The sequence below is a fragment of the Aythya marila genome, assembly GCF_965140915.1.
Source record: "Aythya marila genome assembly, chromosome: 1".
NCBI classification, from domain to species: Eukaryota; Metazoa; Chordata; class Aves; order Anseriformes; family Anatidae; genus Aythya; species Aythya marila.
The window spans coordinates 196,874,440-196,898,748 of NC_139042.1; the positions used below are offsets into that span (position 1 = coordinate 196,874,440).

Consider the following 24,309-nt stretch of genomic DNA (forward strand, 5'->3'; position numbering starts at 1 on the left):
TGATAGCCTCCTGGAACAGTCTTTGTATCATCAGTGGTGCATAGGGCCCACTTCAAAATTACTAGTAGCAAGCTGCTCTATAACTCTTTAGTACAGGTCTAGTAGCTCTGTAGATCACAATGCAGTTGGGCTTAGCATTACCATGTGAAAGATCAGGCCAAAACAATTCAACACAAAACACTCAGGAAAGGGAACTACGTGAAAACTATAAACAATAGTTATAAAGGAAAGACAGGAAGAAAAAAAAATAAAATTAAAAATAAAATAAAAATAAAAAACAGGAAAAAGCCTAGAAGAAGCAGCCCAAAAAGCAAGACCCTCAACACAAAAAGCTGTTTAGAAATACTGCATTGGATAATGAGGTAAAACAGATGTCACAATTAAAACAAACAACAACATCAAGAAAAGGAACAACTTCAACTACAATAAATAAATAAATAGATAAATTCCTAACTTCTGCATGAATCAGAGATTAAGCAGGCTGTTAAACGGGGAAAAGGTCAGTAGCTAAGGAATGAAAATAAAATTTACCCAAATGGGCAAGAACAAGAAAGCACATAAAAATGGCAAATTAGATATAAACCAGAAATTAGGAAAGCTGATAAAGAATTTTGATGACCTCTCCACAACATATACTAAAAATGATGGTAGGAAGTTTTGAATTTAAAAAAAAAGCACACTGCCAAGTACAGGATTAGTGCAACTGCTTGGTAACAGAAGTGTAAGGAGGTAATTTGGGGATTACAGGGCATACCAAATGATTTCAATGAGTTTTCAATGTGTATCAGTTGTTAGGGGTAAACACTTTCATGAAATTCTCACCACAAGCAATGTATTCTTTAAAGCAGAGAGGCCATAGGAACCAGATCAGTTTGGAATAAACTTACTGGAAATCAGATCAAGTAGACAAATTAAACTCAGTAAATCACAGGAATTATAACATTCACTTGGATGAAGAAATTTAGATGTAAAAAAAAAAAAAAAAAAAAAAAAGACAAAAACAGCACTGATATTCCTGATATTCCTCAGCAAAAATAAATAAATAATTCAATTCTGTCCTAAAGTAAGTAGCTCATGTTAGCTGCTGTTCTTATCAATAGTAGCAATTTTCAGACATGTCTCTGCCATCTGTTAGCTTTATAATTTAGTTCTGTAATACTGTCTTAATCTTTTGCTAGTTGATGGCACTTTGCAAGTTAAAAACTCCTGCTTCCAGTCAACAAACAAGTCTTAAGTGAACTCTATGTAAGTGCAATAGATTTGGAGTAGGACACTAAGATTTGAAGATACACTGAACTTTTTAATTTTATTATTTTTTTTAATTTAGTTTGGCTTTTTTTTAGTTTGGCTCTGCCACTTTTTGCATCTGCATTGTGTCTACTCATGTAGCTTTATTTCCATTCAAACTGCCTAAAAATAACTGTGTTTTTTATTCTTCACAGGAACTACTATCAGAAACAGTAATATCAGTAAAGGTTTCTTCACACGTATTCAGTGAACTTAAACTTGTACTTAAACAGTGTTACCTCTTTGTACATCACATAAATTACTTAGAAGAATCACCTTTGGAGAAATAGTCTAAAGGTAAGCATGAAGCTTAAAAATTTCCAACAGAAGAGAGATATTTAGAGAAAATATAAGAAGTAACTAAAGGCTTTAAAGCAAATCTGTGCATGATAGGAAAGGAAAAATATGATCATAGTGAAAATGGCATCCAGATGAATAAAGAGGGATGACATTTCCATTATACAGATTTCATGATTCAGATTTCATGTCACTCCTGCATTAGACCAAATATTGTGTAATTTATATTGATGAATTAATCCTACCACTACACGTACTTGGAAAACAACACAAAAAAAAAAAATCCTCCACTTTACTGCCCATTTCTATTTGCTTTTTGAGATGTTTTATTTAAGTCTCATAATTTAACTTTTAAAATTAAACTGTTACACTACGTAGTATTCCTAATGGGTTGAAAAGAAATATTCTAATACCTTTGCTCTCACTCTAAGTCTACACAGAACAGCTTTTAAAGGACACAGAACTTCACATAATGAAGAATGTCTTGGAAGCCTCACAGAGGAGAGACACTTTCTCATTATGAATGGCAGAGTTAAACTGTAATAGACAAAAGTACACAAGATTTATCCACATATTTCAAGGCAGGTAAGATCTCAGCATCATATTGATCAAAGTAAAATTGAATTTCTGAGTTTTGTAGACCAATTGACAGTGGTAAACCAGCAGTTCTGCTAAGAATAATTTCTAAATATTCTCTCTGGCATGAATTATTATTTTGTGTCCCAATACAGGACAAAAATAATAGTGGCTAGGAAATTACAGTGAATCCTGTCTAAAATACTTTTTCATCCCCAGCATTGCACACTGTAATTCTCATTTGCTTGAAATTTAAAAGAAATAGTAATAATTAAAAAAAAAAAAAAAAAAAAGTGAAGAAAGTCCAATTATATCATATTTACACAAATTCAAAGAATCAGCAGTTTTACTGAATTAAGTGGAATCCCATCATTAAATTGGATGAGAACAGAGCCAGTTTCAGCAAAACCTCAGTTCTGAGTGGTCCTCAAGATGTTGTATTTGAGAACACATTCCTCAGTTTTAAGAGAATTTTTCAAGTGTTTCCTGTAAATATTACTTCTAAACTTTCTTATATCTTTTTATAACAAATTGCATATCAAAATTTTCACTCTTTACCTCTGCCAGTGCAATCAGACACTGAACTACCTTCTAAGTAGTTTCATTGAAATTTTCCAACCCATTAGTCACTACTATGTACACTCAGGAGTGCTAAATATGGAACAAATTAGTTGGCGAAGCCCTCTGTTACCTTCTAAATAATACTCTGTATATTATTTCTCTTTGAGCATTTATTTCATTGAAAATAATTCTCTTTAGCCAACTTCTTTTCATAAAAACTGTATCAGAAATTTCTTGCGTTAATAAATCACATGTCAAATTTCCTTCCATGCTCGAGGTGAAGAAGCATCAAATCCAAATGTCATCTCCTTCATGTCATGTCTTACTATGACAATTCCTGAGAGGGTTATTTTACAACATTATACACTGTGAAAATGATTCAGTACTTGGAAAATGCAAATGAACATCTTAACAAAACCATACTTTCATTGCTAAGTATCAAAACCACATATTCATTGCTTTACATCAATATTTCCTGGAAGGCTGTGCCAGTCCAAAATTTTAAAGACAAACATTAAAATACATATAGATACACACCTAAGTCTATATACATACTTGTTTCTGCTTTAGAGGTATACTATAACTATTTCATACATCAAAACTTTATCTTGAAACTTTTATCAGGATCCATCATGTTATACCATGAATAGGATAAAGCAAAGGTACTTGCCAAAGAACTTCTGAGCTGACCTTTGATATCAAATGACTACTTCAAAGTTATACCTATTATAAGCATATATTTATTATAAGCTCTCCATCTTGCATGGAAAACACCTCTGCTTGTACTTATGAGTTATTTCAGGTATCACTGGATTTGTGTTTCACAAATTTTCTGTTATCTTCCTTTGTCTGGACTACCACACGACACTGTCAAAGCCATACAGCCACCCACCCACAGACCAAGCATACAGTCAGTCCTATCAATATGGTTACAGTTGTCTGGTGTGCTATTCACTCTCAAAACTCAAATACTCAATTGTAATTGAGAATCCCTGGGAGCTGATAGAAGTAAGGTATTCCCAGAAGGAGTTAAAATCTTGTAGTTTTTATTCTAAGATATGGCAAACAAAACCAGTACGAGCAGGGTATTCTAGGGGTGATAGAGACTATTCTGTTATGGTTGATGAAAAAAAAAAAAAAGAAGGAAAAAAAAAGTTGAACTTGATCAGCTATTTTATGTTGGCTTCAGTGACTTTAATAAAACTATGCGGATTAATGCCCAGTTTGAACCTGTTACCAAAATCACAAGTTTAGTAAAAACAGAATGGATGAACAAAATTACTTTTATATTTTTCTGCTGCCAAAAGTCTATCAACTAAAATCATGTTTCATGGATCTTTAACTGTAAGTATTTTTGTTTGCCTTCTTGAAGAGAAAGATTGTTATGGCCATAAAGAATTCAGCTCAAGGTGAGTCGCTGCCTTATGTACATTAGAGAGTAGCTTTTTAATTAAAATAAGGTTACTTGCAGAGCAAATTGCACAAGTAAGCACATGAGATGTTATCTAGATGTCACTGTGAAATATCACTGGCTTGGGGGAAAGGACTTTCACCCTTCCTTACAACCTTCAGCCATCTCTGTGCAAGATCCTAGGTTTGCTAGAAATGAGATTATTTAAATACAAAATACAAAACATCAAAATTACTCAATTACAGCTGTTAAAAATAACTTTAAGCTTTCTTCACTGATGTTCAAGTGATATTAGTTGAACCTTCCCCCAAGTATAAAAAGAATATAAAAAGAATATACATTAATACAAGAAGTTTTTTAGTTCGTTACAGTTTTTAACATTTTACCACACTAACTCTGAAAACTGGCCTCTAAGGTTTCATTTCTGCTGTCAGTTGGCTTTACTTTGATAGATATGTTAGTATCTCCACCTAGTGGTTTTCTGGGCAATAATATTGATCAGAAACCCTGTCAGTATACTAGTTCAACATGAATTTTATTCTCGTTAGATCAGCACTTCTCATGCATAGATGTCACTAGCACAGTACTAGAAATTCTCACACCATTAAACACAACACAGTCAAAAATGTCAGGGCTTTTGTTATGAACCTGAGAGTCTGCACTAGGTCAACATGCAGAAATTCATGTATTCATGTATTTCATTAGAAGGATAATGTTTTGAAGGGAATAATACTGACTCGGTACATATGTAATCTCAAAGAGTTGACCATATAAACCCCACAGGTTCCTGTGTCTTTGTATTTGCTGTGGGAGAGGCTCTTGTGTTCTGTAATTCTGATTTATAAGGCTCCAGACAGGTTTTTTTTTTTTTTTTTGTATTTATTTTCCCTTAATATTGTTACTTTACCCAGATTGTTACTTTTGGAACCTGCTTCAATCTGTTTTCTTCTGTACACTCAGTAAAAGAAAAGTCTGCTAATTTTTATAAGCCAAGAACAAAACAAAAAATTAGAGAAAGTAACTGACCATCCACACCACATGAAAACTTGCAGAAAAATGAAGATAGGAGCGGACGTCATGGCAGAGGCACGACTCGTTGTGCATATAGGCTGATCCTATTAATAACGGGCAAAGTAGCAAGTAGAGGAAAAGAAAGAAAACACAGAAAAAAAGACATACAAGATGAGATATCATGCAGTTTGCTGGCAGTTAGCAGAGTTAATGTGAAAGCATCCACCCAAGAGCAAGAGATTCGTGGCAAATTTTGCAAATAAACTTAATCAAAATAATCCACTGTTACAAAACACATGACTTACACACTGAGTAGCACACCAAGCTAGTGAGCAAGACTTGTACTTTCACGCACAATAGTATCAGAAGGATTTGGAATGCTTACAGTGGCCAAAATTTAGCCAGCTTCATGATGTTTTTTCAACTTTGTTTAACCTTTGTCAGTCACTAAGATGATTTTCTGAGCATTCTAAATTAAATACGTTCTCTTTCATAAAGTATGTAGATAGTTTTCAAAATAAATTATGTATCTGGCACAGTTATTTTTTATTTTAAAACTATAATAATGTATACAACACAGGGAGGACTAAAGCAGCATAGCTTTGCTGATTTCAGAAAAGAAACACAGTTTTGTACTTATTAGGAATCTGACCTAAGGTCAATACACATTTGCAGAATTTCTAAGAGGAACAACATCCTAGAACAGATGACTTTAACCATTTAACAACACCTTAAATACTACTGGAAATACTAATAAAAAAATACTAGTTCTAAACCAGGATTATCTTGTGGATCTGTTTGCCAAATCCACAGAAGAGTTGACTTTTACAGCACTGCAGGCAGATCATTTTTATGCTTGCTGATTTTTTATTTTATTTTTTAGTCAGAATCATGTGTGAAAGTACAATGGTTACAGGAAAGGCAGATAAGAAAGCAGCTTTAAATTTTATGTAAATCATGGGATACTTGAAGTAGAGTGACTATGGTCTAGAGTGAACAGTATGTTTAGTGATAGAGAGGTTATCAGGCAAGAAGGTACATTTAAACATAACTTTCCCTACTCTTCTAAAACAACTCTACAATTGTTCTTAAAGACATTTCTGAAGTGCTACAAGTTCAATTTTACCTGTTTGGCTTCATCAAAACAGACATCAGGACCTTTCCTGTATCTAGGCTGTTTGACCATTTCACAAGGATTTGGCCCTTCATCTGTTTTGCTTGTTAAGGAACATGATTTTTTTTTTTTTTTTTGTGTGTGTGTGTGCATCATATATTACCAGGATTAACACCAGGATTAACATTCTGATTTTACTTTTGTGGGACACATTTAATGATAATCCAAGACCTATAAGAACTACCTGCTTTATGATAAGCATACAACCCTAAATCTCATAGACAAAATCATTCCACTGCAGACTTTGATAGTAAATGATAGAAAACTTAGCTGGATCTTATAAGCAATTCAGTGGAGAAGACTACTATAAAATACAACTTCAGAACAGCAGTGTAGAAACAGGACATGCTATTAATTATCTAACTGTAAATATGAGGTAATGCATTAGTTTACTTGAAACTCATAACTTCTGATATTTAAGCATATATGCTATACGTCACATTAGCTACAGGCTAACAAGGAACAGAAATCATTGCAACACACTAGAAAGGCACTGGTACAGAAAACTGCAAAACAGTCTTCTGTTGAACCTGTCTGCATTACTGTCATGTCTTTTTTTTTTTTTATTTAATCATTTGCACTGTTGGTAGTACACACATTAAAGCTAAGCTTGAGTTTTTTAAAAAACATTGAAAGTTCAACTGCTGAAACTTTTGTCTGTCTTAGTAGCTCTAATTTATACTTGAATATACTATTCATGAAGTGTTTTGCTGTGAGTAGAAAAGTCCCATGGAAGGAAAGGCAAGAAGATGGGGAATTTAGTTCTACAGCTCTGCAATCTATTTCTGTCTTCATTCAGATGTTATCAGACTCACCTCCCCTTTCCTCTGTGGGGTCCCAGGTGAAAAGGAAATAGAAACATAGAAAAACTCTAAAAGACCATGTGTATAAGCAAAGCTGTACCAGCCTGAAGGAAGCAGAGCCTAATAATAACCATCTGAATAGCGCCTAAAGGTCATTCTGCCTATCTGTGTGATGTTATGCTACACCTGCATTTCACAATGTATCTTAGTTACAGAAAAGAGAGGTTAGCTTAGTACTGCATAGTTGAAATGAAAAATAAAATAGTTCATTTAGTCAATATAAGCCCACCCAGCTGCTCAGACTGCCATTTGAGGTCATTTACTGCTCTCTGGAAGGTTGGAACCCCACAGGGAAATGCAAGTAATGTGACCATTTCCCATCAAACGTGCTTCATTTTCTGTAGCAAGTCCTGTCCATAAATTCAGACAGTAGCAACAGTTAATCAAACTGTCATGGAACGAAGCCAGTTAGAATATTAGGATATGTTTACATAGCTCTGTGATGACATGAATATTACTTCCACCCCGATGTAACTTCCTTTTTCTGCCCAAGTGTAGATGGAATTCCCATTTTATTAATGTGGCAATGAATGCATTACTTGTGCCAAAGAAATACAGTCATCTCTACTATCTGCTTCAGGAGATTGTTTTACATTAGAACAACCTTTCACATGATTTTTATTTTAATGTGTGTGCAGCAAGGACTGTACTTGGCAAGTATACCATCCTATGTCTCCAACCAGCTCTGAAGAAATTCTATGATAGCAGATGGAAAACTCCAGCCTTTGATGGTTAAAGCAATTTCCACAAGGAGTAAGCAGTTCTCATTGGCAGTAAGCATATACTTAAGTGCCTCAATCACTTTGCCTGAGTGTTACAGGCATCAGTGCAGCACTCAACTTTTACTGACCAAACCCTTTTTTTATCTTGGTGTTTCCCTCTTTTCTTATTTCTTTAGACAGACATACCTTTGCCTTTTCTTAAGGCTGAACAAGCCCAGGTGTCTCAAGCTCCTGTTGTAAGTCCTGCACTCCAGCTGCCAATGACCTTGATGGTCTTTTACTGCACCTCTGGGGTCCCAGCACAAGAAGGACATGGAATGACTTGAATGAGTCCAGAGGAGGCCATGAGGATGATCAAGGGGCTAGAGCACCTCTCCTATGAAGAGAGGCTGAGGAAGTGGGGATTGTTCAACCTGGTGAAGGGAAGGCTCTGAGAAGGCCCTACAGAGGCCTTCCAGTACCTAAAGGGGGCCTACAGGAAAGCTGGGGAGGGACTCTGCCAGGGGGTATAGTGATTAGACAAAGGGGAATGGCTTTAAACCAAAAAAGGGTAGGTTTAGGTTACATATTAAGAACAGTTCTATGATTCTGTGATTCTATGATTTGCTCCAGTATGTCAGTATGGTACTGGGGAGCCCAAAACCATTCAAATCACTCCAGATGCAGTCTCACCAGTGTGGATGAGATGGGAGAGAGAATTTCTCCCAGCCTGCTGGCTATACTCCTGCTAACATACCCCATGATGTGACTGTCCCTCCTTATTGTTAGGCATACTGCCAACTGATTTTCAATTTCTTCTCCTCAAGTCCTTTATTGTAAAGCTTTTTCTCATCACTCAGTCCCCAGCCTGTCCAGGTGCATGGCATTTTGTCCTGCAAGACTTTGCACCTGCCTTGTGGAATCTTCATTAAGTCCCTCTGAGCCCATTCCTGTTTAGGTCCTCACAAAAAACAGCTTTGCTCTCTATCTCTCTGAGAGCTGCCTCAGACACTTTGTGGTATTATCCACAAATATCTGCTGCCTCAAGTACTCTGATGGCAAGCATAATGCTAATATATACATGATCAGGTCATTCTTTTCCAAATATATTGAAGTATTCCATAGCCCAAAAAATCAATCCACATAACTAAATAACATGATTTTAAAGGATACCCGGCTTCTCTGCTTGCATCAGTGGTTTTGGATCACAGGAACGGCATAGCAGTTGGCTGTCACTAATAATGAATACTAGATTGGTGTTTGAAATCTTCTCTGCATGATAAAGTCTGGAAAAAAAAAAGCCAAAAAGAAATGCTTAAATGAAACAAGGAAAACCGTATATGAGAAGGACACACATGATTGGAATAAAAAGTAATCCAACTTCTAAGAATCAAACCGCCTTCTACTGTTTATCTTTTCTATTAATGAACAGTAAGAAACTTTTATAACAAATTTTGTAATCTTTTTGACATTTCCATGGTCCCCCTTTTCAACTAGACTTATTAGAGGAAAAAAAATGGAAAAGAGCATATAAGGCCTATAATTGATTTTACAGTTCAGTGCTGCTAAAGCAGTAGCTGTACTGAGAAATAAAATCAGTTCAGCATCAATTTTTCTCCTAGTAACACTGAAAAACAAACAAACAGCCAAAAACCAACCAACCATACAAAAAACAACACACATAAACCTGTCTGTAAGAAGGAAAAGAAACAGGTTTAGGGTATGTGTGCTGTGGTGAGGGTGTGAGGGTGAAGGAATCATCTTTAGAAAATCCAAATATTTGTTTATTCAAGACAAAATATTTCCAAGCTTTCCAACAATACACTCAGAGACTGATAAATACTGAAGTTAATACTGTAATATGACAGTTCTTAAATGATCAGTGCTATTGACTAGAAGGTAAATTTGAAGATAAATTGCATAATCTTCTTGACCATCATAAATTCCAACACATAACCAGATTAAAGGAAATCATCTGCTTCTGAATATTACAGAATGTCTTTAATTCATGTAATAAATACATTAAAAAAAAAAAAAGAACAACAGCAACAGAAATACAAGATCCATTTTCACAGAGCATATAGACTATTAAACAAAAATTTGAGTAAAATGCTTTTATGATAATTCAATTATTACAATTAAAATTTATTCTAAAGAAATACAAAAAGAATGCAAATTATCAGTATACTGCCTGTATACTTCTCTACTTTGCTTATGTGAGCTTGATGTAATAAATCCAAAATACATTTTTGTTCTTGTAAAGGTGTCCTTATCTTTTGTATAAAAAATTAATATTCAAAAGCTATTACTAATACTGTAGGCTTACCTTGAACAGTTTATACAGTCTACAATGCCAATAAAAGATTTATCATCATTTTCAAAGAAATACTGAGTTTGCTCAGTGATACAACTTGTTTTAGGCAGGGCAGCAGAGAAATCATCATCTTCCATATCAGCTGCCAGAAAAAAAGAAAATAAATAAATAAATAGTGACATTTTAAAAGTTGTGGACACAATGGGGAGATCCAAATATGGCTCCCAGCCTAGATTCTTACCTTCTTTTTCAGTCAAAGTTGACTCTCTAACATTCTCTTGACTTACCTGCCTCAAGGAAACGTGGGAAAGTCAAGCTCAAAAACAGCTGCTGTAAGATAGACCTGAACACAGAAAGACAATATATATTCATTAAATTTTTTTTGTCTTCTTTGTATTTTATTGGGTCCTCAGAATTTACTCAAACAAGATTAATAGCAGAATTATCACAGCTGATTATACTTTTAGCAGTTATTAAAGCTGTGTTTTTTTTAAATTTTACAGTTTTACTCTTTCCAGTTTCTCTCATGTCTTCTTTCACAATAATCTTTTATTCCATTGTTGAAATTTGCTATCATTTGTGCCTATAACTCACATAATGGAAACGTTATCACACCATCCATGCCTTCTCTGCAGGAGGTGGAAGAGGCATAGTGGTGTTCCTCCAGTACTCAAATCAACTAGAACTTCTTTTGAACTTCCCACCCCCACCCTACACTGGAAAAATGCTCCTGAATTAGATACTTTACACTAATTAAGGCTCATTAAATTGCTGAGGAGATGAACACCGGCACATAACAAGTATATTACAAAAATGACTGTGACCATTGACTTTTAAAATCATCTCCATTCCTGCTCTTGAGGCATGGGATATATTTTCATCCTAGATGATGCCAAAACACAAAGGTTTAAAGAGCTCTACGTATTTCAAAATTATTTTTCTTCACTCTTGATAACATTTTTCCAGTGTTACTTACCTGAAGCAAGTACTGGCTTGCCAGTTAGCCCTGTTCTCCCCTACTCACCTACCAAAACAGGAATCAAGTTACATTCCTTGCCTCACTGCTTCTACTTAAACCTTAAAATTGTAGCTTTCTGTTGTCATGTTTTAGGATTACCTCTAACTACAAACATGACCGGATCTCTCCTTATCACATTATTACAATGCCTGTTCTGTAGTGGGAAGGGACTGTACAATTTTATTCAACCTCTAGGATTTTTTTCCTTTTCTCCTAAGCCTCTGTGATGTACATGTAACAAAACTGAATCTGCCTGTCATCTTTCCAGTCAAGGTAGTGCTTGAAGGAGCTCTGGATTCGCTTCCACACCTTTCTGCCTTGAATCATCATCAGATGGACAGTGCACCAACTGTCATGGATGGTAAGAGAACTAATACCATTCAACAGTGATAGAATTTGCTGACTGAAAACAGTAATCCTCATGCAGCCCTTCATAAGGGAGCACAGAATTTACAGGGAATGAGTGAAAAAGGCAGCCTGGAAATACTGCAAAGTCTGAGAAACAATACATACTGTCTTAACTAAATGCTGATGTATCCCACATATATTTTTTGAAATTATCACTCTTCTATCTCACATTATTGCCTGAAACATTATAGTTTTCTTCAACCTGCTTTCTCTTATTTCTCCAAGTTTCATTTTGCCAGGTGCCTCACTGAATCCATTGTTGGTCAGCCCACTCTGCTTGCTTAATGTCTTTCTCTGCCTGCTCCTGACCTAGATTCCATTAAAAACATGTCCACAGAAAGAACTTTCATGTGGTACTTTCAAGTTAAACATCACACAAAATAAACCTCAGGTCTAAATTGAGTCCAGACCACCGAGTCTGATTTGAACATTGATACACTAGAGTTTCTCTGTTTGTGAAAAGCTCAAATTTCTCTTCTGGATTACTGCCCATCTCCAGCTTTTGAGGTTTGCTGTTGTCCAAGAAAACCAAGATTTTAGCTGTTGCTGTTAACAAAATGTAACCAACAATAAAAAACAACACATAATATTCACAATGCTAGCTGTGAGAAAATAACTATGTTTGTTCACCTGCTATATATTTTAACTCTTAACTCCATAAAATAGGTAATTTATTCCAGCTTGATAATTGCTCTAAAAAGTAAGTATCATGAAACCTTACAAAAATGAAGAGAGAGTCTCCATGAGTGTAATTCACACCAGGAAAAAATTCACATCAGCCCCAGCAGTTTACCACAATTTAGTGTGGGGGTAGTAGCTGATAGTGTTGTCTACATGGCTCTTGAAAATAACCTTTAATTCTGAATATAATTTAAAATAGTTTGGGTTGGAAATGACTTTAAAGGTCATCTAGTTCCAACCCACTACCATGGGCATGGATGCCTCTCACTAGACCAGATTATTGAAAGCCCCATCCAGCCTGGCCTTGAACACTTCCAGGGATGAGGCATCCAAAGCTTCTCTGGTCAACCTGTTCCAGTGCCTCACAAACCTCAAACTAAAGAACATCTTCCTAATATCTAATCTAAATCTCCCCTTCTTTAATTTAGAGCCATTTCCCTTTGTCCTATCACTAAACTCCCTGATAAAGTGTTCCTCCCTGTAGGCACCCTTAGCCTTTCATCTGAACCTTCACAGCTGCCAATCAGACCATTAATCCCAGTTTACTTGCTGAAGCTGACTGTAGAGTCAGAGCACACAGTCACAAAACTTGGCAAGAGCAGTTTTGAATTTGACTGTTTACAGATCACTGAATGTTCAAAGGAATTTGGAGAAATAAGAATTTTCACCTTGAGTAATGGCAGAAACTAAGGGTTCAGAGTGTGGGGGGAGGGCGGGGGGGGGGGGGGGGGGGGGAGAGGGGAGGACTAATAGTCTCAAACTACTGAAGAATTCCAGTTTTGACATGCAGATTTCCTACACAGTTGTACTTACCAGGCAGCTGCCGAAGCCCACCATCCTAGATGCAAAATGTCTGTTATTGTAGGCTGGGAAAAAAAAAAAAAAAAAAGAACAAAGATCATGCTATTTGTATAAACACCTGCACACTTTTAAACAAATGCCAGTAACCTCATGAGAGACTACTGACCACATACGCTGAACGAATTCCAGCTCCTTGCTTTGGTTCTTCTTCAGGATCACAGACCGACTGATAGTCATACGACTTGTTAAAGGCATAGAGGGACATATTAATTAGGTTTCGCATCAGGCCTGGGTCAATTTCACCAAAGAACCTTCCAATCTGATGAAGCAGAATGTATAGAGTTAAATTAAAGTACTTCTAAGTAGTTTTCTTATAAAAAAATAAACAATTCAGTTGTTAAAAACTGTACTTAAAAATAAACATACCTGTTGAGTATATTCATCCCGATTTGACATCAAAAGAAATCCACCATCATCAAGGATAACACAATCCACATGCTATTATAAAAAAGTAAAATAAGTTTTGTAGAATTTTCCAAGAATATTTCCAAATATTTTCACTGTGAGAAATATTTTTTTTTTTATTCAACACTTCAGAAATATCTTCCAATCTATGAGGCTAAATCACAACCCCATAGCCAGAGGCCAATACTATGCTAAAATAAGTAGCATTATCAGTACTATAAAAGTTTGTGGAGATCAAAGGCTTATTTGTGGCTTAATTTCATAAAAACTGTTTTGTAAATTTTTATTTACTCAATCCTTTGGTAGTTGTAAGAGTGCTATATCCTTATGAAATTGGATGATAACTGAATCTTAACTCATAATAAGGGGCTACAACTTCTGATATGCTTTCAAGCCATGTTTAAAGTCCTTTACAATTTGCAGCTTCTAATGGTAAAGGTCCTAAAGGCAGAGTCTCAGCTTGCTGTTCATGGTTATTTTCACATTTCTATATATTTCAGGCTTGCCCAGTGAGTTTCTTCCAGGTGTCAGGTGCAGGACTGGGAAGACCACTGGTTCCCTATACTTTGTATTTTGTAAAAGATCTTTGTAATCAGAGATTGAGGAGATAGCAGTGAGGCCAAATAGACTCCCAGATTACCATTGTTGTTATAACTCCTGCATTTAACATTCTTTAAACTCCACAAAAGAACTCGCAGAAGACCTGAGCAGAGAAAGCTTTTAAGCACATGGCAGAATCTGATACTGTGATAGCTGCTGAAATTGTACTCTCCTGAGTGCCAGCAGAGCTATGGGATCCTCAAATCCTGAATGGTCAGGAAACAGAGGAAAGGAGGATAACTAATGATTGTTGAAGGGTACATCATGTACTCTGGTAATGTTTACTTTGCATTTATCTTTTTCTAAGGTACTCTTCTAGTTGTTTTTTGTTGTTTTTTTTTTTTTTTTGTTTTCTTCTTAATTATTCAATTTTTTCAGCATTACCTTGTGCTTTGAAAGTCATCTTTTTCACATTTTTCTTCATTTCATTCTCTATTGGTCTTACTCTATTATTTTTCTTTTTCCCTCTAGTTCTCATAATCTTACTGCAACAATTTTTGAAACAAACACTTCATCTGACTTTCATTCCCTCTTTTGCCCTCTCCACTTCTGATTTTCACAAATGGCTAAGTTTTCAAAATATTAATCCTCAAATAATAATATGATAGAATAATGGGCTAGATAAATCTAGAGAAAATTAGTCATTTTTTTCACTAACAGATATTCATAAACTGAATGCTTACCATACTGTTTCTTTCGCAGCCACAGATTTCACTGTTGCACTAAAAAACAGAAGTATAGTAATCTTCACAAATGTGTTTCAAAAGAAACTGTATTTTTCATTGATATTTATCAATCAAGACAAGTGATGTGATTTTTAATATCTGTATATTAACCTACCTAGGCGTGTGTGTGTGTCTGTGTCTGTGTGTGGAGATTTACCAAGATTTCAGGTATAAAGTAAAAAGAGAAAGGACATGTGCATTTGCATGTATTTTGAGTATATAAAGAAAGCCTAGAAAACATTTACCAAGTATCTTTTTGATTGAAAAGCTTCACCAATCTCAAAGTATGGTAATCATATGTGATAAAGGAAGCCCACCACCTCTATTTAGCTTTGATTACTAGCATGTTTCTCTCTTTTTCTTGCAATATGTGTGAATATACATACATAACTGTTTCCGCGCATTATATCGTGAGCAAAATAGTTACCATAATGCTGCTGTCATTCATTTTAAATAAATTAATTTCTCTCTTTTTCATTTTTTTCCTTAGCTCTGACATTTTAGGCAATGCATTTACCTAGCTCTAATACCTACATAGTTACCAATTCCCTTAATATACAAACAACCAAGCAACATCGCCTTATCCAGTTGTTCCATAACTGTTTCCATTTTGTGTCTCCCCTTTCCCAATGTACTACATAATGATTTAGTTTTTCCTTTACCTTTACCTTTTTCTCCTTCTCATTTATACCCAAACATGATTCTATGATTAGATGTAAGAAATAAAAGGGCTAAGTGACTATTTCATTAATTTCTGCTAAAATGCTGTGACGTTGATTGCAATATAAATCCTTACTGGTCACTGCTTACACACCCTCCATATTAAATACAAATAAATTCACTTTTTTCATTTTTTTTGGAAGAAATTCTTTTGTAGATTTTATTCACTACTACAGCATGATCTTAGTAGGCAGCCTACAGGCTACAATATGTCATTTTTCTTTGTCTTTATACATGTTCTATAATTATGAAAGCAAGACACGTACAAAATGCAGCCTGTTTCAACATAGATTTATTTTGTGCATTTGAATGATTTAAATACCACAACTACTTGGCATCAATGCATCAGTGTGACTCTGGCACAAAAAGCTGTTAGACCTATTTGCATCTGAAGCTTTGAGAAATGCACATAAAGTTCAAAAAAAAAAGACTTGGTCAATTGCTTACCAGGCTCTTGATTGTGGTTTTTGTGAAATTTTCCATCCATCTGGTTGCATCAATTTTTATTCCAACAACTAACAAGAAATACATGAAAGTCTTTTTTAGTAAAATGCAAAAGAAAAAAGGTAACTGTAGAATCCTAAAAAGGAGGAAAATTATAATAACATCTAAATTATTAAACTGGAAAAGGATAAAATATGGGTTTTGCTCTGTTGTCTGACCACCAACACCCTTCATGAGACTAATAAATTAACTAGTCTTACTCAAACACAGCCAGATTGCTGGCTTGATTTCCACTAGCAAGATTAAAAGTCTTAGAGAAAATAATATTATATAAACTGAAGCCTCTGAAATCTCAATTAAATTTCTCATTCACTGTTGAGTAACAACAAAGTAAGACCTGTATTTAGAATTTTAGCTCCATTCTATCTTACCTGCAGGTTTCAGAAGTTTCCCGTTAATTGTTATTTCCACAGCCTTGCTTACCATAATACCTGTTTCATAGCTATTGGCACCACTTTCTGAGAGCATAGAAGGAGGGAGAAAAAAAAAAAAAAAAAAAAAGAAAAAAAAAAGAGTGAGATAAAAGTCTCTCCCTCTGTAATTGAAATTAAAGGTTTTTTCAAATACCCAAAATATTTCCAAGAATGCTTATTTGAAAACCTAGTTGTAATTTTTTTACTTATCACCTGTAATAGCTCAGATCACTAACACCTAGATGACTAAGAGAAATAGTTTTGCTTACTTCTCTTCATTCACATTTTGTATGTGGTCTCTTCATAAAGTTACTGTAGCCTTTTTTTCTGCAAACAGCCATGAATAACTTTACACACTGTTAAAACTAGGATCAGAGCCAAAGATTTTATCCTGCTGTTGTCTGTATTTTTCAATACAGAGTATACTAACACCACTCACTAACTGACAATTACTACTTTGACAGACTTCAGCCTGTTTTCAACACTGCTTAGTATGAAAAAGCAAGTTAAAAATACATTCCCTGAAGCTTTTTAAGGAACAACAAAGACTTCAAAGAATTTATTTAATTACCTTGTTAATGTTTTATTGAGAAAAGATGTAATAAATGCATATGGAATAATGGCAATAAAAGATCCCATATGTTTAAGAGGGAAATATGTCATTTGTGGTAGCATCTGCTTTTAGATGGGCTTGGCAAGGTTAATGCTACTCACATCAGTAACGAGCACTTACTATTGTGCACATACAGGTTTTAAATATCACAGTATTTCGTGTAAACTGCTTTGGTTAGTAATAGCTATTTGAAATAGAATTCAAAAGCAAAACTTTAAACTAAGCTATAGTGCAGTGGGCAGAGCTGTGGACTCCAGACCTTTATACCTGCTCTGCCAAATTAGGTTCACTGCTGAAGAAATACACAGAATTATGCTCAAATAAGTTTTGTTTTTTTTTAAAAGTAGTCTTTAAAATTGCACTCCTGAGTGCAATTTTCTTTCACTTCCTTTTAAATAATTCTGCTAAAGCATCTTCAGAAAACACTGTTCCAGTATAATAAATGAGAGCAAATACTTAGCATATGTTTTCAGCTTTGTTAATTCTTGACAAACATGGCCACCAAAGTAGATTACAAATTATTATGTACTTGGTGCATTCCCAGCTACCTTTCCCCCTTTCCCTTAACAATAGGTGATGTCCCAAGACTTTTTTCCTTTTTGAGTGTCAGACTTGAAACCTTTGTTGGTGAGCTCAACTGGTACTGGAAACATCCAGAAATATACTTACATTAGACTAGCTAGCTCCAAAACTTCAAAACAGTGATGACTTACTGTTATAGTACGGAGCTGTGAAAATGTAGTTGTCATTATCTAAACTCCGTTTATAGAAGCTGACTTCATAAGTTTCAGCATTTTCCAACCAATCTTCTCCTGCCCTAATCATGAAAAAATAATAAACAAAAAAAAGATGGTTATCATCTCATGAAAGATATGCTGCACAGCTTTTCTTTTTTGTTTTGTTTTAGTTTAATGTTTCATGGTTGGAAATAATGTGAGATTCACTCATATACTCCTCAGACTTTATTAGCTTTAGCTGGTTTAGTGTCAGGTGCCATTAGTAAAACAGAAGTTTTAGAGAAAAAAAAAAAAATAGTATTCTAGGAACAGCATGGATCTTGTCTCAGAATTTTTAGATATACTGAGATAAATATTACTGCAACGTTATTCACAACAAAACATAAACAAACCTTACCACTTTCTATCTCTTAAGAAAACATTATCCTATTCTCTCATGCCATTAATAACATGAAAACAAACAATAAAAAATAATAATAATAAAAAACTGTTTTGGGGAGTAAAAACCACTGGCATTCTCCCATTTTGGGGAAACAGAATAACCTAAACAATCAGATAAATTTGCCACTTAATATGTCTGTACTGGTACCCTCACTACTCCTGATCTGTAGTATTCTGAAGGTAGTTTTTTAGCTGATTATATGAATCAACTTTAACATTCTCTTTTTGCCCTCTGGTAATGATACATTTTTCTCTCTTGAAGGCCCTGGATCACTTGGTCTGCTCCTACTAGTCTAAAAAAAATCACCTACTACATTATTGATTTTCTGTCTGCCAGCCTGCCAACAACCAAATGCTTAGGAGTAATGAGGGATTAACATGGCCCCACCACCAGCACAAGGGCTTTCACTGCTCCTCTATACTGATTAGAAACCTATATAACACCGCCTGCTACAGAAATAACGTGTTAAAGATCAGTTTCATGCAGGAAGATAGATAAAATCAAAGAAAAACAAGACATCCCATTTGTTTTCTAGTTACCACTACAGATTTAGACAGTATGTAAAGTTGCTTTTCATTATCATATTACACTATTTTATAATATTCTTACCTTTTGGGAAACACTCTGGTAATTCCACCATCTGTAACAACAAATTGTGCAGCAACTCCACCCCTGTAAACAGGAGTTTTAAAATCATAACTAACGTAAATCTTAAATTCCTATGCCAAGGGTTGTCATTTAAGTGCGTAACCGTGAATTAAATATCTACCCCTTGTAAAGATTAACTGTATATCTGTATATATACACACATATATTACATTATTACCAAATCATTAAGAAAGAGTTTATTTTTTCATGCTTTGAAATTCATTTGAAAAAAAGAAAAAAAAAAAAAACAAAAAAAAAACAAGTAACAAAAATACTTACAGATGCAGCTTACTCCAATAATTTTGGGCAAGTTCACTTGTAAATCCTGCATCCAGCAAAACTCTAATGACCATATCAGTATTACCTAGCAAAAGAGTCAAGAAGTTAAGACACTCATCTGAAACCATATGATATAGGGCTTAAACTGCTAAAATGAAATTCAAAGTTGTCCAGATGCTACTACCACCTAAATTAGGCTATTTTTATTATACATTCTGTCTAACTTCAAGTTACATCAAGTAATCCTTGTTAAACAGACTGTTCTGAAACTCATGAGTTCACTTCAGTTTTTCCTTTGTTTTATCCTAAAAAACTGTCTTTGCAGCAAAAGATAAAGCAAGTTGTTTAAGGCACCAAGTCTCAACTTTGCGAGGCCCTGTGTTATATTTGGAAATAAACTTAATTTTAAAACATATTTTCATTCAAACATTTTTATCTCCGTTCTAAAGAGGTTGCACACAATTAGACGACATTTACATTTTACTGAGTTCTTACTCTCAGGTTACAAAAATTGAGGTAATTCAACTACAATATAAATATTTCAATCATTTAAGTCCCAAACTCTCAACCAACCAAACACACACCTATTTGTCTTCTATTGAATTAGTGGCTTAAATGGATACGTCATTCATAATTTAAAAGGTGACTTGAAGTCACTGCTTCTCAAGCATCTTTTTCAATACTACTTTGTAAAAGTAGCTTCTAGGAATGGTCAGCTGAAGCACACACTTTAATACAGACTTTATCACTTTCTTTTTTATGGAAAATTAAACTGGGCTATAGTGTAATTAGAAGTGTAGAGGGAAAATCTGGTGCTTGGTTTTTAATGTCACATAGCAAAGCGGTGTTAGAGTTATGACTGGAATCTGCAGCTCTGAATTCTGCAAAACTCTGGCAGCTCAGCCTTGTAGAACATACTGAACATTCATTCAGAAAAATAAAAAATCCATAAAATCCTTTTTCTTCAGTTTTGCTCCAGAAACCCATGACAGTCTGAATTTCAGATTCAAGAAAACTCAGATTTATTTGTTTTTAATGCCCTAATTCAACCTATTTTCACAAAACAGATCATTAAGTATTAGAGTATTGAGAAGCTCCATAAGCTTTAGCTAAAAGGCTTTTTCCCACTGTGGCCTGAATTTGTAGGCATGCTATGCATAGAGCCAGCAGCAGGAAGCACTCTCTTATATCATTTTAATACATTAATTTAATTCTAATTAGATATGTTTACATGGCTTGGCTAGGTAAACCTGCTAAACTGCATCTAATGCCACAGATTTACCTCCTGTATTCACTTGCACACTATCATGGTATCATGTAATGTAAACAACGGTACTACTGTTGGATCCCTTGCTGCATCCACGTTTTAGTAGGAATTAAATCAAAATGCCATCTGAACATAAATATTAGAATATGTTTCCCCAAGTGATATTTATTTCTCCTTATATAGACTCATATTTTTCTGGATGCATTTTTATTTGGGATTCTCCACACATCGCAAAGCGATGCTTACATAAACAGATGTTTCCAACAAGGAGGGTGAATTACTCTTACTGTCCACTTGTTAATGACAGAGGTAGCTGTCTTACTTCCTGGCTAACTTGTAACAGGCTCAAGTTGGACGGGACAAGTCAATTAAACTCAGGGTAACTATTAATATATAGAGACTTTAAATTTATATATATTATTTCAATTTAGGGATTGTATTAGTTATTGCTTCTGAAAAAAAAAAAATTCTAGCTGAGGATATTTCCTTCAGTCAACACTGCTTGCTTACTTATATAGAACAGTATTTTTTAAGTATCTTAATTATAAGAAAAAGAAGGAAAATGTGTTTTTTATTATCTATTACAAAATGAATTATACCAATGATTTGGTAACATTTTGGCATAATTACTTATGTGTATTGTTGTATATCCTGGTGTATACTATAATATCATTAAACATGCCCTCGATATTAGCTTATATAACTAGTAAGTATTAAACTAGAGTTCACTTCTGAGACTGAGTCAAAACACTCAAGTACAACTTCAGTCAGTGATATAAGTGAATAAGATCACCCTATTTAAGAAGAAAAAACCAACATACACAAACACTCACACAAACAGCTTTTCAAGGCAGTTTCACTTTGAGAAGATTTTTTATCTAAGGGCACATTCCTTCAGTTACATGGTTCAGCCAAAAGATTCTTATGTATACTTTTCTGGATGAAAAAACTACAAGGACCCCACCTCAAATTGACCAGCAACTCCAGAAAGCAACATGTTATAAAGTCTTGGCTAAAGCAAGAATAAAAAAGTGTTTATTCCAATTATTTATGTTAATATTAATGTTAAGTAAATAAATCCAAACATTATTTTTTTCAGAAAAACAAGACTTTAATGCATTCCTGGCGGTTTGTTCAAAATGCCTAACTCCTCATTTATTCTAAATGGAGTTTAAGGCCAAATTTAAATATGAGTACCATCCTAAAGTCCAGTGCTCTCCACTGCAGCAGTTACATACATCTATGATCTTAAACAATTCAAGCCTAAGATAAATCTCTTTAACCAATCTGTGAAAGACCTTTCTCATATTTTATTCAGGTTATATATGTTCTCAGAATTTTGTATTTTGTTATATAAGCTGATGAGAAAGCAGACCGATAGTTTCATTACAATTATTTTAAGTCTTCTTGAGATATACTTTGGCTGATTATCTCAAGAGAAAAAAATATCAATTCAAAATACTTGGAGTGCACAAAAACAAGCCAGTAGTTGGTTGCTGCCAAAACATAAGGTTGAAGGGAAGCATGTAAAACACTGGATGCCCTGCAATCATTATCATTCTTAAATGAACCCAGAAAACTCCAGACTACAACCTGTCTTGTGTAGAAAAGTTCAACACTAGATGTATTTCTGTTTAAAAAATAATAAATAACAGCGAAGATAAAAAACAATAATGTGTGATTTGGGCATGGAAGCTTTCATTTTGATTAATTCTCATTTATGAGAAAGTATTTTCCTAAGAGGGGAAGAAAATCAGCAAATTGAGAAGAGTACTTACATGATGGACTGTTTGGAGTATTTCTATCAATAAATTCATTGAAATTTAATAAAAATTCGGTGTTGTTTTCTGATTTCTTTACATCACTACAGTATTCTCTGAAAAACAACCAAACACCAGTCTTCTAAGATTTGTTTCATGTTTCTGAAGCAGACAAATATGAGTCAGCAATGTGAAATTACAAGCAGTATTGTGCCACTACTGTGAGGTGGTTGGCTATGTCACTTACACAGCCAATATGACTTTAACAATAGTTCTAATCATATTCAATATTTCAGGAATATACAGTAAATCAAGGGCTCAAGTGCCTGCCTAGATCTGAATTATAACAAAGCTGCAAGCATGAGACAGGGCACAGATTCTCAGAAAATAAAACACGCTGGACTTGTGTAGGCCATGAAGTTAGGAGACCATAGAGTCTGTAAAATAAATAAGAAAATATCCAGGGAAATTAGACTCCTTTTGAGTTAAACTGTACTGGAAAGTATTTGGATTGCTGCAGGAGAAATCGTCACTTTAAGGCTGGATTTATGGGATGAGATACTAATTTCTGAGAAGTCTTAAAGGCAATTTTAATAGAGTACACACCCTATACACATAGAAACGCTCTTTGTTTTGACATATGCAAAACAGATTAACAGTAAACTATTGTCATTTATATAATGCAAAACAGTATATCAGTGGACAATTCACTGAATAAAAATTAGCACAAAAGTCACTGAGCATTTTGAAGTCAAATATTAGATGGTGAGTGGCATTAGACAGCTGTAATTAAAATGTAAAGAATATTCAGCATTAAAGCCAAGAGCTCTCTTTTTAACTGAACTTTATTAAATTAGCTTTATGAACAACTGAAGTCTGTTTGAATATCTTATTAAGCTATCTTATTACTCTTTAGTTACTTTACCATAATCCTGAAAGACTATAGGCTTAATTTGCTGTACTATACCAATGTTCACATTTAAGCAGAAGTCCATATCAGACAGGCCTTTTCCATATAGGTCAGTTTAACAACTAGTGACATGTTGGAAACTGCTAGTGGGTACAATTTATCATAAATAACTTCAGTTCTTCAGAAAAATCAATTAAACAGTTAATGATGAGAGTACATTTGAAGATAGACTATGTCTTACATATGAATCAATAGAACTGTTTAAACTTAAAAGGATACGGAAATTTATACAATAAAAAAGGAATGGACCAATTTTTGACTTATCTTTGTGGTGCAGCATTTCTGTTACTTATCATAAATAACTTTTAAAGGAAATTAATTTTTCAGAGCAATTTATCTTACTACGTTTCCCTTGCAAACGCACTTTTACAAGGGCAACACAATTTCACATAAAAGAACAGGGAGCTAATGAACTGACGTGATCAATTTTTCAGTGACTCAATCAATGCATGTGTTCAATGAATGAAAAAATAGTTCATTCTTAAGTAGTGATAGAGGGTTTTAAAACTCTTCAACTTAAAAAAAAAAAAAAATCTCAAGGTAATTATTACATTAGCTATTTTACAGATGAGAAGCTAGGTTACAAGGCAGTAAAATCTTGAAAGACAGCCACAAGAAATATACAGCTCTGTATAAGATTTCCATGAAAGACATCAGTAAAATAGGATATGTCAAATTTTACAGCTCTTTTTGATAAACACAAAAACAAATCAGAGCCTGATGATGCTATTGACACTCTAGCACAAAGAAAAGAGTGATTTTTGAAAATATGAATTTAGTAATTGCTCTTTTTCATTATTTTTTTCCAAAATCTTTATTGGTTAAGCCCATATTTTGTAAATGTCATTGACCTGATCAAGTTCCTATTTACTGCTGAAATAACACTTACTACAGGGAAATAAACCAACCTTGGTGCTAAAAAAGTATAACCAACTTCATCAAAATGATCAAGCTTCAGTGTTTCTGAATCTACAAAGATGAAGAGAAAACATTAAATAAGTAAATGACTTATCACCATCATTTCCCTTCTCAAATGCTTGACTAGTTTTTGCATGCATCTATG

General features: G+C 34.3%; 1 protein-coding gene across 4 annotated transcripts in view; it reads right to left on the bottom strand.

Moving 5' to 3' along the window:
- CACNA2D1 (calcium voltage-gated channel auxiliary subunit alpha2delta 1) overlaps nucleotides 1-24,309 on the bottom strand; it is a 413,517-nt gene that overhangs the window by 6,382 nt on the left and 382,826 nt on the right. For 3 of the 4 annotated variants that reach the window (XM_082781189.1, XM_082781188.1, XM_082781191.1), the window contains 15 exons: nucleotides 24,155-24,215; nucleotides 22,295-22,392; nucleotides 19,250-19,334; nucleotides 18,932-18,994; nucleotides 17,857-17,960; nucleotides 16,489-16,575; nucleotides 16,061-16,128; nucleotides 14,852-14,890; nucleotides 13,530-13,601; nucleotides 13,270-13,422; nucleotides 13,116-13,168; nucleotides 10,483-10,538; nucleotides 10,208-10,337; nucleotides 9,055-9,167; nucleotides 6,270-6,352 (listed from right to left, as the gene is read on the bottom strand). In XM_082781189.1, coding sequence (XP_082637315.1) covers nucleotides 6,270-6,352; nucleotides 9,055-9,167; nucleotides 10,208-10,337; nucleotides 10,483-10,538; nucleotides 13,116-13,168; nucleotides 13,270-13,422; nucleotides 13,530-13,601; nucleotides 14,852-14,890; nucleotides 16,061-16,128; nucleotides 16,489-16,575; nucleotides 17,857-17,960; nucleotides 18,932-18,994; nucleotides 19,250-19,334; nucleotides 22,295-22,392; nucleotides 24,155-24,215 — 1,265 coding nt within the window. Of the gene's footprint in view, nucleotides 1-4,947; nucleotides 5,248-6,269; nucleotides 6,353-9,054; nucleotides 9,168-10,207; nucleotides 10,338-10,482; nucleotides 10,539-13,115; nucleotides 13,169-13,269; nucleotides 13,423-13,529; nucleotides 13,602-14,851; nucleotides 14,891-16,060; nucleotides 16,129-16,488; nucleotides 16,576-17,856; nucleotides 17,961-18,931; nucleotides 18,995-19,249; nucleotides 19,335-22,294; nucleotides 22,393-24,154; nucleotides 24,216-24,309 lie in introns of those variants that run through there. The other variant, XM_082781192.1, reaches the window with a different exon arrangement.